The following is a 17,889-nucleotide window of genomic DNA, read 5'->3' as shown; positions in this document are numbered from 1 at the left end:
CGAGATGTGACTCAGACCCACAGCATTGTGGTTGACTCTGAAATTTCCCAGCATGCCTCTCAGTTCAGAGAATCATAGAATCCCCACAATGCAGAAGGAGGCCATTTGGCAAATCATGTCTGCACCGACCACAATCCAACCCAGGCCCTACCCTTGTAACCCCACATATTTATCCTGCTAATCCCCCTGACATTGAGGGGCAATTTGGCATGGCCAATCCAACTAACCTACACATCTTTGGACTGTCGTAACAATAAGACTGGACAGACACCTGGCATTGACTTAGGCATCACGACAGAGAGCGGGTCAGGCTGGGTCAACGACTCTGGTCATCAGGTCAACCCTGGGCAAAGAAACCTCTTACTGATTGCCAGGTATCGCACCCACCCCCCCATCCTCCGCTGATGCTCCTCAAAGCTGAACACCACTTGAAGGAAGCACTGAGGGCGGCAAGGACACTGAGTGTAATCCTTTCTTCAATGCCCAACATTGAAAGTGGCTTGATAGCACCACCGCACACCAAGCTGTCTGAGACTGAAAGGACATAGCTGCTCAACTGTTAAAGGTGAACTGACAAGAGGGAAAAACATATTCCACCTCATCCTCACCAGTTTGCATGCCAAAGGTGCATCCGTCAATCACAGTATTGGTAGGAGTGATGACAAGGATTGTCCTTGTGGGGATAAAGTTCCGAATTCTCATTGAGGACCCCCTCTGTCACATCATGGGGCACTACCACCATGCTAAATGGGATAGATTTTGAACAGATCCAGCAATTTTTAAGGTGCATCTTGACAAACACACGAATAGGATGGGAATAGAGGGATATTGTCCTCAGAAGGGTAGGGGGTTTTAGTTCAGACAGGCAGCACAGTCGGTGCAGGCTTGGAGGCTGAAAGGCCTGTTCCTAGGTTGTAATTTTCTTTGTTCTTTGTTCAACCCAAGGTTGGGCAACCATGAGGCACTGTGGGCCATCAGCAGCAGCAGAATGGTACTCAAACCCCATTGGTTACCTCATGGCATGTCATATTGCCCACTCTATCACTACCGCCAACTAAGACAGCGGATCAACTCCGGTTCAATTAAGAGTGCAGAAGGGCGTGCCAGAGCAGCATGGGGCATAGTGAGGGTGTTGAGGGATATGGGGAGAGTGCTGGAGTATGGTGTTGAGATAGAGGATCAACCATGATCATGTTGAATGCCGGAACAGGTTTGAAGGCCTACTCCTGCTCTAATTTTCTATGTTTCAATGTTTATTAATAAAAATGAGGTGTCATCCTGGGGAAGCTACAACACAGGATTACTTGTATGTCAAATAGCGTAAGCAGCATGCAATAGACAGAGCGAAGTGACCCCACAACCAACGGATCAGATCTAAGCTCTGCAGTCCTGCAACATCCAGTCATGAATGGTGGTGGGCAATTTCCTGGAGAAGGAGGCTCCACAAATATCCCCATTCTTAATGTTGGGGGAGCCCAGCACATCAGTGCAAAAGATGAGGCTGAAACATCTGCAACAAATTCAGCCACAAGTGCCGAGTGGATGATCCATCTTGGCCTCCTCCGGAGGACCCAAGCCTCACAGATGCCAGTCTTCAGCCAATTCAATTCACTCCATATGATATCAAGAAATTGCTAAAGACCAGATACTGCAAAGGCTCTGACGATATTCCGGCAATAGTACTGAAGACTTGTGCTCCAGGACAAGGGTGGCACAGTGGTTAGCACCGCTGCCTCACAGCGCCCAGGGACCTGGGTTCAATTCTGGCCTCGGGTCGCTGTCTGTGTGGAGTTTGCACATTCTCCCCATGTCTGCGTGGGTTTCCTCTGGGTGCTCCAGTTTCTTCCCACAGTCCAAAGGTGTGTGGGTTGATAGGCTATGCTAAATTGACCCTAGTGTCAGAGCATCAGCGGGGTAAATATGTGGGGTTACGGGAATAGAGCCTGGGTGGGATTGTGGTCAGTGCAGACTTGATGGGCCGAATGGCCTCCTTCTGCACTGTAGGGATTCTATGAAGAAATACCATGCCCCTAGCCAAGCTGTTCCAGCACAGCTACAAAACTGGCATCCACCCAACAATGTGGAAAATGATCCAGGTATGTCCTATATACGATAAGCAGGACAAATACAAATTGGCCAATTACCGCCACATCATCAATGAAGTGATGGAAGGAGCCATTGACAATGCTATCCAACAGTATTTGGCAGGGTAAATGTGTGGGGTTACGGGAATAGAGCCTGGCTGGGATTGTGGTCAGTACAGATTTGATGGGCCAAATGGCCTCCTTCAGTACTGTAGGGATTGTATGATTTGCTTCACAATAACTTGCTCGCTGATGCTCATTGCAGCATTGATTAAAACAGGGACAAAAGAGTTCCCATACTCTGGCTGCCCGTGATCATGTTGGTGGTGGTCACAGGTTCAGAAGGTGCTGTTGAAGAGACCAAGCTCATATCCTTCATCACAAGTCAGTCCTCACTGAATTAAAATATCCATTTCAGAATACATTTCCTACGAACCACGGTGACTGACAATCTTTCATAAGCACCTTCTTGCTGTACAGTTGTACACGGATGACGTCCTCATTGAACCCCCTACAGTGCAGAAGGAGGCCACTCGGCCCATCGAGTCTGCACCGACCACAATCCCACCCAGGCCCTAATCCCGTAACCACAAATATTTACCCCGCTGACAGCAAGGGTCAATTTAGCATGGCCAACCAACCTAACCCGCACGTCTTTGGACTGTGGGAGAAAAGTGGAGCATCTGGAGGAAACCCACGCAGACATGGGGAGAAGGTGCAAACTCCACACAGACAGTGACCCGAGGCCGGAATTGAACCAGGGTCCCTGGCGCTGTGAGGCAGCAGTGCTAACCACTGTGCCATCGTGCCACCCTTGTTCTGGAGCGCAAGTCTTCAGTACTATTGCGGTAGACCATAGATTTGCGCACAGGACGAAAGCTGAATTATCAGAACTGCAAGTTGATATGAGCAGGAAAATGTCAGGTTATTGCCGCTACTTTTGAGTCAACTGTTGTACATTTTAAGGTGGAGTGAGATTATCCAGGTGTCAACGCCTTTGTGAAAATATTTCTTCAATGGCTGCATAATCAGACTAATTAGATTTGCCGACTCCACAGTATGTTAATCAGCAGACGCTTCTGCATTCAAGTAGCTCGTTCGAACCGCCGTGCCACTTCTGACTTAATTAACGTCTCATTTGAGATTTTGGCAGAAAGAAAATCCATCTCGGTATAGACTTCTCCCGGAATTGTTGTGTCTGCTCCTTGATATGGTTAGCACTGCTGCAGAAACAGTAAACCTTGCTTAGAAATGCAACTGGCTGAAGCGAGTTTTTAAATGCTTCTGTCCAAAGTCATGTAGATTTTAATGCAGTGAGCGCTCTATTCTGACATTGGCATATTGCCTGCTCTGTGAGCTATTTATAGAATCGGTGTAATTGTGTAATCATAGTATCACAGAATGATACAGCACGGAAGGATACCATTTGACCCTTTGTGCTTGTGCTCTCATAGAGCTATCCAATTAGTTCCTTTCCTAGTAACAGTGCAAAGTGTTCTCCTTCCAGTATTTCATGGAATCACAGAATCCTTATAGCGCAGGAGGAGGGCCATTCAGCTCATCGAGTCTGCACTGACTCTCTGAAAGGGCATCACACCCAGGCCCACCCCTTACCCTCGCCCCTCTCCCAGTAAGTCTATGGGCGGCACGGTGGCACAGTGGTTAGCACTGCTGCCACACAGTGCCAGGGACCCGGATTCAATTCCCGGTTTGGGTCACTGTCTGTGCGGTATCTGTACATTCTCTCCATGTCTGTGTGGATTTCCTCTGGGTGCTCTGGCTTCCTCCCACAGTTCAAAAGATGTGCTGGTTAGGCGCATTGTTCATGCTAAATTCTCCCTCAGTGTACCCAAACAGGCACTGGAGTGGCGATTCGAGGATTTTCACAGTAACTTCATTGCAGTGTTAATGTAAGCCTACTTGTGACACTAATAAATAAACTTTAAACTTTAAAGTAATCTAGCGCATTTACCGTAGCTAATCCACCTAACCTACACATCTTGGGACACTAAGGGGCAATTTAGCATGGCCAATCCACCTAATCTGCACACCTTTGGAGTGTGGGAGGAAACCAGAGCACCCGGAGGAAACCCACACAGACAGAGGGAGAACGCACAGACTCTGCACAGACCAAGGCCAGAATCGGACCTGAGTCCCTGGCATTGTGAGGCAACAGTGCTAACCACTGTGCCACAGTGCCGCCTAAATTTATCCAATTTTCTTTTGAAAATTATTACTATTGGAATCTGCTTCCAGCAACCATTAAGCTTGAATATATTCAGTCAATGGTGGGATTTTCTGCCCCCACCCCACCCCCGCCCACTGTGGTGGAGGCAGCCCGCCACTCATCGCTGGTTGGATCTCCCAGTCCTGCCACAGTCAACCGGTTTTCCCATTGTTCGTGCGCTCCGCTGCTGGGGAACCCATAGTGGGGATCGCCATTGGCGGGGGTCGCTATTGGTGGGACCAGAAGATCCTGCCGGCGGGAACGGCGGGAAAGCTTTGGCTGTTGACTTTAAAATGGCGGTCTTTCTGATTATCTCTAACTCCTTTTCCCAGCTTTGCCTGAGTGTTTTACCCGATTGTGGAATAAAGCATTTTACTGATCGAACAATGCTTTCCCCTTTCATTAATCCCTTTGACGAGATGAAGGTAGTAAGAGACGGAAGATCCAGCCCAGATCAAAAGGAGTTACTCTCCTGGTGAATTAACTGATACGGGGCATTTCCATTTGAAAAGGAAGCGTAGGGGTGTGACTGACACCCATGGCAGAATCCATAATCAGTGACATTTCACTTAGAGTTTCAGAATCTCTTGGACTCATTCCTTATTCCATTCAGTGCCCGAATCTCTCCTTTCTCGAGCTTGAAACCATTCTAATTATCCACTTCTCGCTGCCCACGAAGATGTAAGGAAAGGAATGCTTTCATCTCGTCTAATTTTTAATCTCCTTTAATATTTCTCATCGGAAACTCCGCCCAGCTGTTGGGAGATTTTCACTCAAAAGCGGAGGTGTGCTGCATTCTTATTCACCATTTTGGTTTCAGTTCATTGGTCACCCCCTGTGATTCTTCGCTTCCAGTTTCACTCTCCCCCCTTCATTCAAGTCCTTATTAGGGGTTATTAAGGCTGGCACTGGCTCATCAAACACTGATCCCCTCTGTCTGGTGTGGAAGCTTGGGGCCCTGCAATGTGCCTGATGCGTGCAGCATGCCAAAGTCCTGAGCTCTCCCTCAGTGTACCCGAACAGGCACTGGAGTGTGGCAACTAGGAGATTTTCACAATAACTTCATTGCAGTGTGAATGTAAGCCTACTTGTGACTAATAAATAAATAAACTCACCAATCACACCTCTGGACACTGTGCAAAGCTCATTATAGCCTGAAGTTGCATGCAAATAAAGGTCTATCCAAACATACAACTGGGAGGTGTGAGTAGTATGTAACCTTTCTAAAGTTACATTGTTTAAAAGTTTAAAGTTTATTCATTAGTGCCACAAGTAGGCTTACATTAACACTGCAATTAAGTTATTGTGAAAATCCCCTAGTTGTCATAACTGTTCGTAATTAATTGTTAAAGTAAAGTTTAAAGTTAAAGTTAACTTATTAGTCACAAGTAGGCTTACATTAACACTGCAATGAGGTTTCTGTGAAAATCCCTGAGTCACCACACTCCGGCGCCTGTTTGGGTACACTGAGGGAGAATTTAGCATAGCCAATGCACCTAACCAGCACGTCTTTCAGACTGTGGGAGGAAACCGTAGCACCCGGAGGAAACCCACGCAGACACGGGGAGAACGTGCAGACTCTGCACAGACAGTGACTCAAGCCAGGAATCGAATCTGGGTCCCTGGCAATGTGAGGCAGCAGTGCTGACCACTGTGCCATTGTGCTGCCCCATCATGAAGTGTTTTATGTTTCTTTCAGTCCTCTGACCCTCTAGTGTCATTCGATCTACTCTCAGCCATGGCTGTAGAGCATCCTGCCAACTGATTGGCTTCTATTAGGGGTTGTGCCATCCATCCTCTTTTCTTGCCACTCAAAGAAGACACAACTGCAGTCAATATCCACCTGCTCAACATCAAATCTGGTCAGGGAGTTCATGACAGGTGAAGTGCGGTTGCTCCTAATTTTCGGCTGGTGGACATGGCTACCACTACTCTGTGAATCCTGACCCTTCCAACACCGCTGCTTGTCTGTTTGAAACTACAACCTCCTAACTGAGCCTCACAAAGGAATCTGCCAACACTGAGTGAACAGCCAGCCTTGCTTGGAGAGTCAGGAACATTCAGCAGTTGGTGTTTGAAGAGCCAAGTGTACGTACTGGCTCCCAACACCAATGAGATATCCTAGCTGGAGAGGCGCCCTCTTGACTCTGCACCCACCGCAGTCATTGGACAGTGAACCTTCGGCATCCTCAAACCCTGACCCTGTCGCTTGGATTAGGTGTGATTCAGCAGAGCCCATCCAAGGCCTGCAGCTGCTGGTTGGCTGCTGTGTGCTGTCCAGCTGGAGAGTGGCCTAATGATGGAGTAGCCGAGAGAAGCCAGCGAGCAGCTGAGGAGAATGAAGCCAATCAAAAGAATGCCTGCTAACCAAGCTGTCCTTGATTGCTGCAGTCATCAGACAAGGTATAATTGCAAAGTCCTTTCACTAAAACCCTTTCGCTGCCAGACAGTCGTACTCTCACCCAGGCATGGTGAATCTGAATGTCAAATAATGTTTTCCCTACAATGGCCCAGCTGTTTACCTTCTTCCTCTCTTCTGCCTACTAGGCAGTCCCTCTCTTCTCCTGCTCTTGTATTCAGCAGATTGTGTTCCCAGGCTGTTAGCATTATGGAGAGACCTTTAGCACAGAAAGATCTGTCAGACACCCTAGCAGGAGTACTCAGCAGGTGTGACGGAGGGACCATCCTGCTCCCATCGGACAAAGATCCCCCTCTGGGTGACAACCCTGTTTTCAGAGGCTAGAGCTCCGATCTCTTGCTCGCTCAGGTTGGCTGGGAAACTCGAAAACCAGAGGGTCCAGATTGAAGTTACTTGGCAAAAGAAGCAATGGCAAAGTGTAACATAGAATCATAGAATCCCTGCAGTACTGAAGGAGGCCATTCGGCCCATTCAGCCTGCACTGACCACAATCCCACCCAGGCCCTATCCCCGTAATTCCACATATTTGGCATGGCCAAACCAGCTAACCTGTACATCTTTGGAGTATGAGAAGGAACTGGAGGAAACCCACACAGACCCGGGGAGAATGTGCAAACTCCACACAGTCACCCAAGGCCGGATTGAATCTGGGTCGCTGGCACTGTGAGGCAGCCGCGCTAACCACTTTGCCACTGTGCTGCCAGATCAGTTTGGAGTTGGAATGCATTGCTTTCAGAGTGTTGTGGTGAAAAACACAATTGTGGCTTTCAATGGGTTGGATGAGCACCTGAAGAGGAAAAATAAAACATTGCTGGGCTACAGGTCAAGGGTGGGGAGTGGAACTAATAGGATTGTTCTTGCAGAGGGCCAGCATTGACACAGCAGGCTGAATGGACACCTTCTGTGCTGCAGTCATTCCATGATTCTATGGAGTGGGGTTTGAACCCATAATCTTCCAGTTCAGACGTGGAGACTCTACACTCATTGCCAGCTGTGTGTCAATGCTCATGAAAAGACCATGCATTTATGCACATTATGGGGGATGAACTTTCCCGTCCTGCCCGCCACGGGAAACGTAGCAGATGGTGGGGTGGGGTTGGGGGGGGGGGGGGGGGGGGGGTGGGGGGTGGGCGAGGCAAATGTCTGTTGACCTCGGGCAGGATTTTCTGCTTTTGGGGCGGCCGGAAAAACCCACCCTGTGTGATTGGACCTCTGAATACATTGGCATTTTATTTATGCTTATAGGGCAGAATTTTATGTTGTATTTTTGGGTGCGCTTTTGACCAGGAAGAACATTAAAACACGTGTGATGATGTCAGACGTGCGGCCAAGGTCAACGGACCTTCCCATGGTCCGCCCCTCGCCCGTTCCGATTTCCGTGGTGGGTGAGGCAGTAAAACTCTGACTCGGGCAGCGATCTCCTGAGGTCACAGTCAATGTGTGGCTCTGCAGGTCTGAGTATAACTCCAGGAACTCCTGATTCTGTTTCTGGAAATGTCTGTCCATGAGAGTCACCATTCTCTCAATGGAGGAATTTAAACTTTGAAGTTTATTTATTGGTGTCACAAATGGGCTTACATTAACACTACAATGAAGTTGCTGTGAAAATCCCACAGTCTCCACACTCTGGTGCCTGTTCGGGTACACTGAGGGAGAATTTAGCATGGCCAATGCACCTAACCAGCATGTCATTCGGACTGTGGGAGGAAACCCAAGCAGAACCAGGGAGAATGTGTAGACTCCACACAGACAGAGACCCAAGCCGGGAATCGAACCTGGGTCCCTGGGCTGTGAGGCAGCAATGCTAACCACTGTGCCACCATGCCACCAGAAAGTTGTGCGCTCGGTGCTCAATGTCAATTGTTACGACGCAGAGGTTAATCCCTGTTACCTCACTTCGTAATCTGGTAAAAGTGTTTGGGAAGATGTTAACCATTCTACCTTAACGTTTAGAAGTTCATTAATATGAAGACCTGACACTCGCTTTAAGTGAATAACTAACGAGTTATTTTATTTAACTAACTGGAACTTTAACTAAACAAGTAACATATTAACGAAAGGAAGATTTGACCAAAATGCTGTTCAAATAAAGACAAAGACCTTTCAGTACCAAAACAGTAATAACAGAATCTTAGTCGCTCTCAAAAAGCTATATACAACCAGGTCTGATGGCTTGGAAAAGATTTGGAGTTCTTGTGTTGTTGTCCGCTGCCTGTAAGTGCTGTCTGATTTGGTACTTTTCATTGGTTAAATGGTGAGCTTTCTTAAGACACATCCGAAGCTGGCAGAGTTAAGAACTAACTATTTCAGTTGATCTAACTGCCGTTAACTGCCTTTAACTGCTTCAGTTGATCTGGCCCTGGCTCTGGCTCTGGAGGTGTTCTTCTGAGATGGCTGTTGCTCTGACCTTCATATTTGCGGTGACCTCGCAATTTTCTTAAACCACGATTGGTCTGAGGTTGTCAACAACAGCAAATTCAAACCTCTCAATAGCTGATTATCTTTTTAAAACTGATAGGCTATTAAAATGCAAAAGCCTGTTACCAAGGCAACCCTGATGCTTGGTCCTCGAAATAAATGTTGCAACTTAGAGTCTGTGTATACTCTGCGTCCAAGCACTGAACTCAAAACCAGCTTTTAAAGGGACCACGCGCTGTTTTCTTTCCCTCGAGCATTTTTACAATTCTTTACAAACATCCTTTACATCTTTACAAACTCAATTTCACAACACAATGCTGTGCTCAAGTTCCTCATGGACTCTTCCATGACAAAGACCATGGCACGCAGACCCTCGGGGATCTCCGACAGATCATCCCACAAGCCCCATTGGGCTAATTGACAACTTCAGGCGCCCATCACCCACCTCGGACTCAGCGTTGTCTGAGAATCGTGAGGCAGAGTGCCCACCCAGCAGTGGCATCCCACTTTGCCGTGCCCATCGGGTACTGAGGCCACCACTAGGTGGCACATTTTCCACTCTCTCGTTGACAGCTCTGTTAGGTTCCTCCCCAATTCCTGGTCACCTTCAGGGAGCTGCCTGGGCTCGTTGAAGGGCAATTGGGAATGGGCAATGCTGGCCTTGCCAATGATGCCCCCAGCCCAATAAAACAAAACCCTCATAACATTATTCAATGCATTTGTGAGGGAAATTAAGCCCAGCCTAATTAAGCAGCGAGCCTCAGTGCGTCCACATTTCCCATAATGTGCTGCAGTGTAGACACATAATCAGGTTGCGTTTTATTGGTTTGAGTGGATGTTGCAAACTACAGCGTCTCAACTCCAGTTGACATTAATCTACCAAAGAACCTTTATAAATAGACCCTGTGAGGAACTAAACCTGGTTCTCCAGCCAATAGTTCAGTCTATAAGTGGTATCTCCTGGAATTTCACTTCCATTAACTCCCTGTCATTCCTGAAGGTTGCTCCTTCCAGCAGCTCGCTGTAGACATGGATTGAATGTAGTGTTGAGTTGAGTTGAGTTGGTTCACTTGGCTCAATTTGTTTTGCCCCTGTGGCATCTGGTGGGATATAATGACAGACGCTATATGCAACCACATGAAACACAGATGCATATAGTGTGATATCATATTCTGTTACACTGAAATGTTACAATGTGGGTGATGAATGTTTGAGTAAATAAGGATATAGAGCAGTGATGAGCAGCCTAGGCTAGTGAGCGGGCCACTGAGCCTTCATCTCAGTGGACCGCAAGATTGAAATCGGCTTGTTCACTAACTATGGCCCCATGAATAAGATTATTTCATAACAAGGTACAGAAAATGCTTACTCATTTATATACCGTTTACAGTTTATTTATTAGTGTCACAAGTAGGCTTACTTTAACGCTGCAATGAAGTTACTGTGAAAATCTCCGAGTCACCACATTCCGGTGCCTGTTTGGGTCCACTGAGTGAGAATTTAGCACGGCCAATGCACCTAACCAGCACATCTTTCGGACTGAGGGAGGAAACTGGAGCACCCGAAGGAAACCCATGCAGACACGGGGAGAACATGCAGACTCCGCACAGACAGTGACCCAAGCCAGGAATTGAACCCGGGTCCCTGGTGCTGTGAGGCAGCAGTGCTCACCACTGTTATTTATCCCTTGGACACAGAGGGAGCACATGGCTCTCACAGTTAATGTTGTGAGCACTCACTTCACTTACCCTTGCTTTACGTGCGTATCACTTCAGTCATACCAGTATGAAAAAAAAACCATGCAGACGGAACTCAGCGAAATGTGGCAACTCTGCGCATGGGCAATGGGCAACAAACTGTCTTGCAGGCGACACTCAGAACCCTGATGGGCCGCATGTGGCCCCCAGGACGCAGGTTGCTCACCGCTGCTATAGACAATAGAAAATAGAGATCATAGCCATGAACTGAGGAGGAGGTCACCAACTTCCTCACATTGATGTCCTTCTCTCCACAAAGTAGGTCATAACTTTGTTAAACCTCTCTGTGGGTTCTATCTCCTGCTGTGTGCAGCCTTCCTGTAAAAAAACAAATGTGAATGGGACACATGAGAGAGTGAAGATGGTGCACAGTAAGAAGTCCCACAACACCAGGTTAAAGTCCAACAGATTTATTTGGAATCACGAGCTTGCAGAGCGCCGCTCCTTCATCAGGTGAGTGGATGACCTGATGAAGGAGCAGCGCTCTGCAAGCTCGTGATTCCAAATAAACCTGTTGGACTTTAACCTGGTGTCGTGAGACTTCTTACTATACCCACCCCAGTCCAACGCCGGCATCTCCACCAGAATAAAGATTGTGAGAGAGGATTAGCTCTACCAATGTGCCCAAGAGATCAATGAGAATGCGAACACAGAGCTTTAAGGGACATTGTGCTGGTATGGTTTTTGGTGATCGATACTTGGCACGGTTCAAGGAGCATTGTGATATGGTAAACGACACACTGAAGTGGTAGAAAATGAACATGCCTATGCTTTTGTAAAGTCTGAGTTCACAGAATCACAGAATACTACAGTGCAGAAGAGGCCCTTCGGTCCATCGAGTCTGCACCAACACATGAAAGGCCTTGACCTCCCCACCTAATCCCACTTGCAAGCACTTGACATAGCCTTGAATGTTATGGTGTGCCAAGTATTCACTTGAGTTCTCTGGGATGTTGTTCTATATTAATGTAATTGAGGTTGTTACTGAATCAGGTTGGTGAGCAGTAAAGGAGTTTTGGCAAGACTATTCAGTAAGCTTGTTATGTTTACACTAATCTTGCGTTGGTTAAAATAAATAGGTCGTCTACTTTGAGACAATGAACTGGGATTGCCGAGGCTTTATCATCTCACTCCACACTACTCAGGCTGTACTCTTTAGTGAAGCATTGTTCTCTGCTCCCAATACAACGACAACCACAAGGCCTGGCTTCTGAGGGTGTTCTGCCCTCAAACATTCATTCTGCAGTCTATTTCTCATCAAATAGGCAACATAAGAACATAAGAATTAGGAGCAGGAGTAGGCCATCTAGCCCCTCAAGCCTGCTCCGCCATTCAATAAGATCATGGCTGATCTGATAGTGGGTTCAGTTCCACTTACCCGCCCGCTCCCCATAACCCTTCATTCCCTTAATGGTTAAAAATCTATCTATCTGTGACTTAAACACATTTAACGAGGTAGCCTCTACTGCTTCATTGGGCAGAGAATTCCAAAGATTCACTACCCTCTGGGAGAAGAAGTTCCTCCTCAACTCTGTTCTAAATCGACTCCCCCGTATTTTGAGGCTATGCCCCCTAGTTCTTGTTTCCATTGTAAGTGGAAATAACCTCGCTGCTTCTACCCTGTCTAGCCCCTTCATTATCTTATATGTCTCTATAAGATCTCCCCTCAACCTTCTAGACTCCAATGAGTATAGGCCCAGTCTACTCAATCTCTCCTCATAAGCTAACTCCCTCATCTCTGGAATCAACCTGGTGAACCTTCTCTGTACCCACTCCAAAGCTAATATATCCTTTCTTAAATAAGGGGACCAAAATTGGACACAGTACTCTTGGTGCGGCCTCACCAGAACCCTGTACAGTTGCAGCAAGACCTCCCTGCTTTTATACTCCATCCTTCTCGCGATAAAGGCCAACATTCCATTTGCCTTCTTGATCACCTGCTGCACCTGCAAACTGAGTTTTTGCGATTCATGCACAAGGACCCCCAGGTCCCTCTGCACAGTAGAATGTTGTAATTTTTCACCGTTTAAATAATAGCCCATTTTACTATTATTCCTCCCAAAGTGGATAACCTCCATCTGCCAGATCCTTGCCCACTCACTTAGCCTATCCAAATCTCTCTGTGTCCTCCACGCAATTTGCTTTCCCACTCATCTTTGTGTCATCCGCAAACTTTGTTACCCTACACTCGGTCCCCTCCTCCAGATCATCTATGTATATGGTAAATAGTTGAGGCCCCAGCACCGATCCGTGCGGCACGCCATTAGTCACTGATTGCCAACCGGAATAGCACCCATTTATTCCGACTCTCTGCTTTCTGTTCGATAGCCAATCCTCAATCCACGCTAACACTTTACCCCCAACTCCGTGTACCTTTATCTTATGCAGCAACCTTTTGTGAGGCACCTTATCTAATGCCTTCTGGAAATCTAAATACACCACATCCACCGGTTCCCCTCTGTCAACCGCACTCGTTATATCCTCAAAGAATTCCAGTAAATTAGTCAAACATGACTTTCCCTTCATGAATCCATGCTGCGCCTGCTTGATTGAACAATGGAAGGCAATGGCCTAGCGGTATTATTGCTAGACTATTAATCCTGAAACTCAGCTATTGTTCTGGGGACCTGGGTTCAAATCCTGCCACAACAGATGGTGGAATTTGAATTCAATAAAACAAAATCTGGAATTAAGAATCTACTGAAGACCATGAAACCATTGTCGATTGTCGGAAAAACCCGTCTGGTTCACTAATGTCCTTTAGGGAAGGAAATCTGCCGACCTTACCTGGTCTGGCCTACATGTGACTCCAGAACCACAGCAACATGGTTGACCCTCAACTGCCCTCTGAAAGGGCCGAGCGAGCCACTCAGTTGTATCAGCATGTCAAGAAGGCAGCTCATCCACACCTTCTCAAGGGATGGGCATTAATGCTGGCCAGCAAGTGACGCCCATGTCCCACGAATGAATAACAAAAAAAAAACTGTGCTTAATTAAATAGATACATAATGAAATGAGTAAAAAGCTCATTGAACAGATAAGCCTTGGCTCCAGTTGATAGCCTGGGTACTGAAGCTTTGCATCCTGTGGCTTTATATACTGTGGTTTTAGCTCCATGTCAGGTGCAGTTTATTTTTCGCATAGTCTTGCTGCTGTAGATATGTTGTGTAAGGCGTACATTCTTTTTATTCATGTACTTGCAAGCATTATACTTTCTTTGAACCTCTAGTTGAGTTACAATGATAAATATTTATACGCTGTAACGCTGAGACACTCAATACAACGCGTGCACTTACCCATAAATAAAACACGGTGTTGATCTGTCTGCAGTGTGTTGCAGTTTAATATGGTTTTAGACACTTCATGTTTCCATGCTTCACACTGAGCCTGGTTTCACGGCAGTTTCATGATTCAGCAGCTTGAGGGGATTTGGTTGCCGCGGTGAATTTATATTCATATTAGTTCAACTGTTGCGGACAACTCCTATTGTCTCAACGTTAAAACAGATTTAATACCAAATCATTGACGCCTAAATGGGTTGCACAGACTGTGATGTGGTTGTATTAATATGGGCGACAATTAGTGCAGCATCTCTGGACCAGAAATAGACTGTTGCGATTTTGAGATTCTCCATAAAATTTGATGTTACAGCAATAATACAATTTCACAATATGCAACTGTGTGATATTGGCAAAAGCATTTACTCAGACACATGAAATAGGAACTCTTAATATTGACTTTCATGAAGATATCTGTTGTACTTATACCAGTCAGGGGATTGAAGAGACATTATATGTTTCAGATATTAATGTAGATCAAAAGTCCGGGACTCATGTCCTTCATTTAATGATAAATCTGCAGTTTCACATTGTTCTCTCTGCTTTAAGGTGAATCGGGAGTTTAAAAAATGATCACTGATTAGAGGAGGATGAAATATTATTTGGAATTTCTCCAATGGACTAGAATCCTTAGGCTACCAATAAATTAACTCTATGAGGGTGGCACGGTGGCACAGTGGTTAACACTGCTGCCCCACAGTGAGAGGGAGCTGGTTCGGTTCCCGGTCACTACACAGTGGTTAGCACTGCTGCATCACAGCGCCAGGGAACCCTGGTTCAATTCCCGGTAATTGTCTGTGCGGAGTCTGCACGTTCTCCCCATGTCTGCGTGGGTTTCCTCCGGCTGCTCCGGTTTCCTCCCACAGTCTGAATGACGTGCTGGTTAGGTACATTGGCCATGCTAAATTCTCCCTCCGTGTACCCGAACAGGCGTCGGAGTGTGGTGACTAGGGGATTTTCACCATAATTTCATTGCAGTGTTAATGTAAGCCTACTTGTGACACTAATAAATAAAATTTAACTTAAAAAAACTGAACCTTTATTAATCCAGATTTCCCAAAATCTGGGGCAGCAAAGAATTCACTAATTTGGAAAAAAGTCCTACCATTTTCTTTTTTAGTTTTATAGGAACCTGGAAGATCATTCCCAAGAAAGACTGAAGAAAATTTAGCTTTGATAATGTTATGGAAAGTATAGAGCCAGCAACAGCATTTTAAAATTCCAAGTCAATCAACATGGCCACTGAGGGTGCTTTTAAGTTTTTTAGTTTATTTATTAGTGTCGCAAGTAGGCTTACATTAACACTCCAATGAAGCTACTGTGAAAATCCCCTAGTTGCCACACTCCGGCGCCTGTTCCATAGAATCCTTACAGTGCAGAAGAAGGCCATTCGGCCCATCAAGTTTGCACCAACCACAATCCCACCCTGGCCCTCCCGCAACGCCACACATTTACCCTGCTAATCCCCCTGACAATAGGGTCAATTTAACATTGCAAATCAACCTAACCAGCACATCTTTGGAGTGTGGGAGGAAATCGGGGCACCCGGAGGAAACCCACACAGACACGGGGAGAACGTGCAAACTCCACACAGACAGTGTCCCGAGGTCGGAATTGAACCCGGGTCCCCGTCCCTGTGAGGCAGCAGTGTTAACCACAATGTCACCGTGTCGCCCTGTTCGGGTACACTGAGGGAGAAGTTAGCATGGCCAATTCCCCTAACCTGCACACCTTTGGACTGTGGGAGGAAACCAGAGCACCCGGAGGAAACCCCATGCAGACACGGGGAGAACATGCAGACTCCACACAGACAGTGACCCAAGCCGGGAATCGAATCCAGGTCCCTGGCACCGTGAGGCAGCAGTGCTAACCATTGTGCCACCGTGCCATCCTGAGAGTGGAAGGGACTTTTGTTCTGAGAGTGCACAGGAAAATTACTTATGGGGGAATTGAATTACCATTGGGGCAATTTTCCCGAAAAAATTCCAAGTGTCAAATTTGCATAAAAATTGGAGTAAATCCGGCTTTTCTTTCAGTGGGAGTTTCACAATGAATCTCCAACACTCTGCGAACTGCAGAGTGCTCCAGCGTGATTTACGCAAAAAATCAGCAGGGGCCTATTCCTGCTGGAGAGACCGTCAGCTGAGTGGGCCACTGCGCATGCGCCGATCTGTCGGTGCCGAGATCGGTTCATGCGCAGTAGCCCCGCACTGCCGGCCTCCCAATCGCTGGCCAGCTCGATTGGTGGCCAGCCCCCAAAATCCCCCTTTGCTGGCTGTGCAACCATCCCCCCCAACCCCCCCCTCCCCCACGACCCAATCGCTGGCTCGTGGTCATGTCCTGCTAAAGCAGCGCAATGGGCTGGATGAATTGCACCCCCTCCCCCTCCGAAATGTCTCAGAAAACTGAGTTACTGTGACTGGAAAGGGTTTGGGTTTTTACAATGGAGCTGGATTAATAAAGGTTCAATTTATTGGTAGTCGAAGGATTCTAGTCTATTGGAGAAACTGTGAATATATTTGATCCTTGTCTGATCAATGAAACACCCTGGTATTAAGTACACTCCCCGTGACAACTTAAATAAATATTTCGATAAAAGCAAAATACTGCAGATGCTCTGACGAAGGGTCATTTGGACTTGAAACATTGGCTCTAATCTCTCCCCACAGATGCAGTTAGACCTGCTGACATTTTGCAGCATTTTCTGTTTTTTGTGTATGAATAAATATTTCTGTGTGCTCTGTTGTAGGAATGCAGCCAGTGATGTATTCTGTCCATGAGGCATTGTGTGGAAGAGCGCACTGGGTTCGTGTGGGCTCCGATATCTACTATTACAAGTATGCTTTCTTCTTCTTTTATCTGTCATAATGTTTTGGGTTAGATACAAAGTAATGAGGCTCAAGTGCAATTAGTCACCTCTGCAGCTAAGCATGAGTATCTGGGTTTGTGATCCGTGGTGGTTGGTATTAAAGGGATGATCTTGACAGTTTTACCCTGATTAACTTTGACTCCCGACCCCAACAGTATTTCGAGCGGGGGGACCTGTTTGGTCACATGACATGCCTGTTCCTGTCAGACACTGTCCACCCTTCTTGTGGTCAGGGTTGTTCGCTCCCCTTATGGTTACTCAATGGACTTTGCCCTTATCTCCTGGTGTGGACAGTACTCACTCCTCTTCTGATTGCTGCCTGCTCACGTGGTGGCACCTGTGTCACATGACGGACATTTAACCTTGGCCATTCCAGCTCATTATGCCTGTGTCACCATTGGCTGTAAACTGAACCTGCCCGCTTTCATTCCTTGTCTTGCCCTTTGTGTACGAGTGTTACTGACTTCCCTCATGGCCTCTGTAAACATTTTGCGACCAATATAGGGGAATCGTTGCTTTCTCATAATTGAATGTTCTGTAAGCATTCTTTTATCAAGACTGCACGGAGCAACTCTAAGCAACAATCACAGTGACAGCCCAACAGTGCAGAAAGAAGAGGCCAGAACTCCCAATGTGAAAGCCACAACTTCATCCCATTTTAGTTTGCTGTTCTTTTGTCTGGGCCACTCGCTGGCAACCTGCATTGCAACCAGGTATCCTACGCAAGGGGAGAAATTGGTATTCTCCAGAAAGTGCCAGATTATTAAGTTTAAGTTT

General features: G+C 46.7%; 1 protein-coding gene across 3 annotated transcripts in view; it reads left to right on the top strand.

The window, feature by feature from the left end:
* agbl1 (AGBL carboxypeptidase 1) overlaps nucleotides 1-17,889 on the top strand; it is a 253,692-nt gene that overhangs the window by 90,445 nt on the left and 145,358 nt on the right. For all 3 annotated transcript variants that reach the window (XM_078241332.1, XM_078241330.1, XM_078241331.1), the window contains one exon: nucleotides 16,993-17,080. In XM_078241332.1, coding sequence (XP_078097458.1) covers nucleotides 16,993-17,080 — 88 coding nt within the window. The remainder of the gene's footprint in view (nucleotides 1-16,992; nucleotides 17,081-17,889) is intronic.

The sequence above is a fragment of the Mustelus asterias genome, chromosome 24 (genome assembly GCF_964213995.1).
Source record: "Mustelus asterias chromosome 24, sMusAst1.hap1.1, whole genome shotgun sequence".
Taxonomy (NCBI): Eukaryota; Metazoa; Chordata; class Chondrichthyes; order Carcharhiniformes; family Triakidae; genus Mustelus; species Mustelus asterias.
Note: the sequence above shows the minus strand (reverse complement) of the source record. Positions and strands in the feature narration are given on the sequence as shown.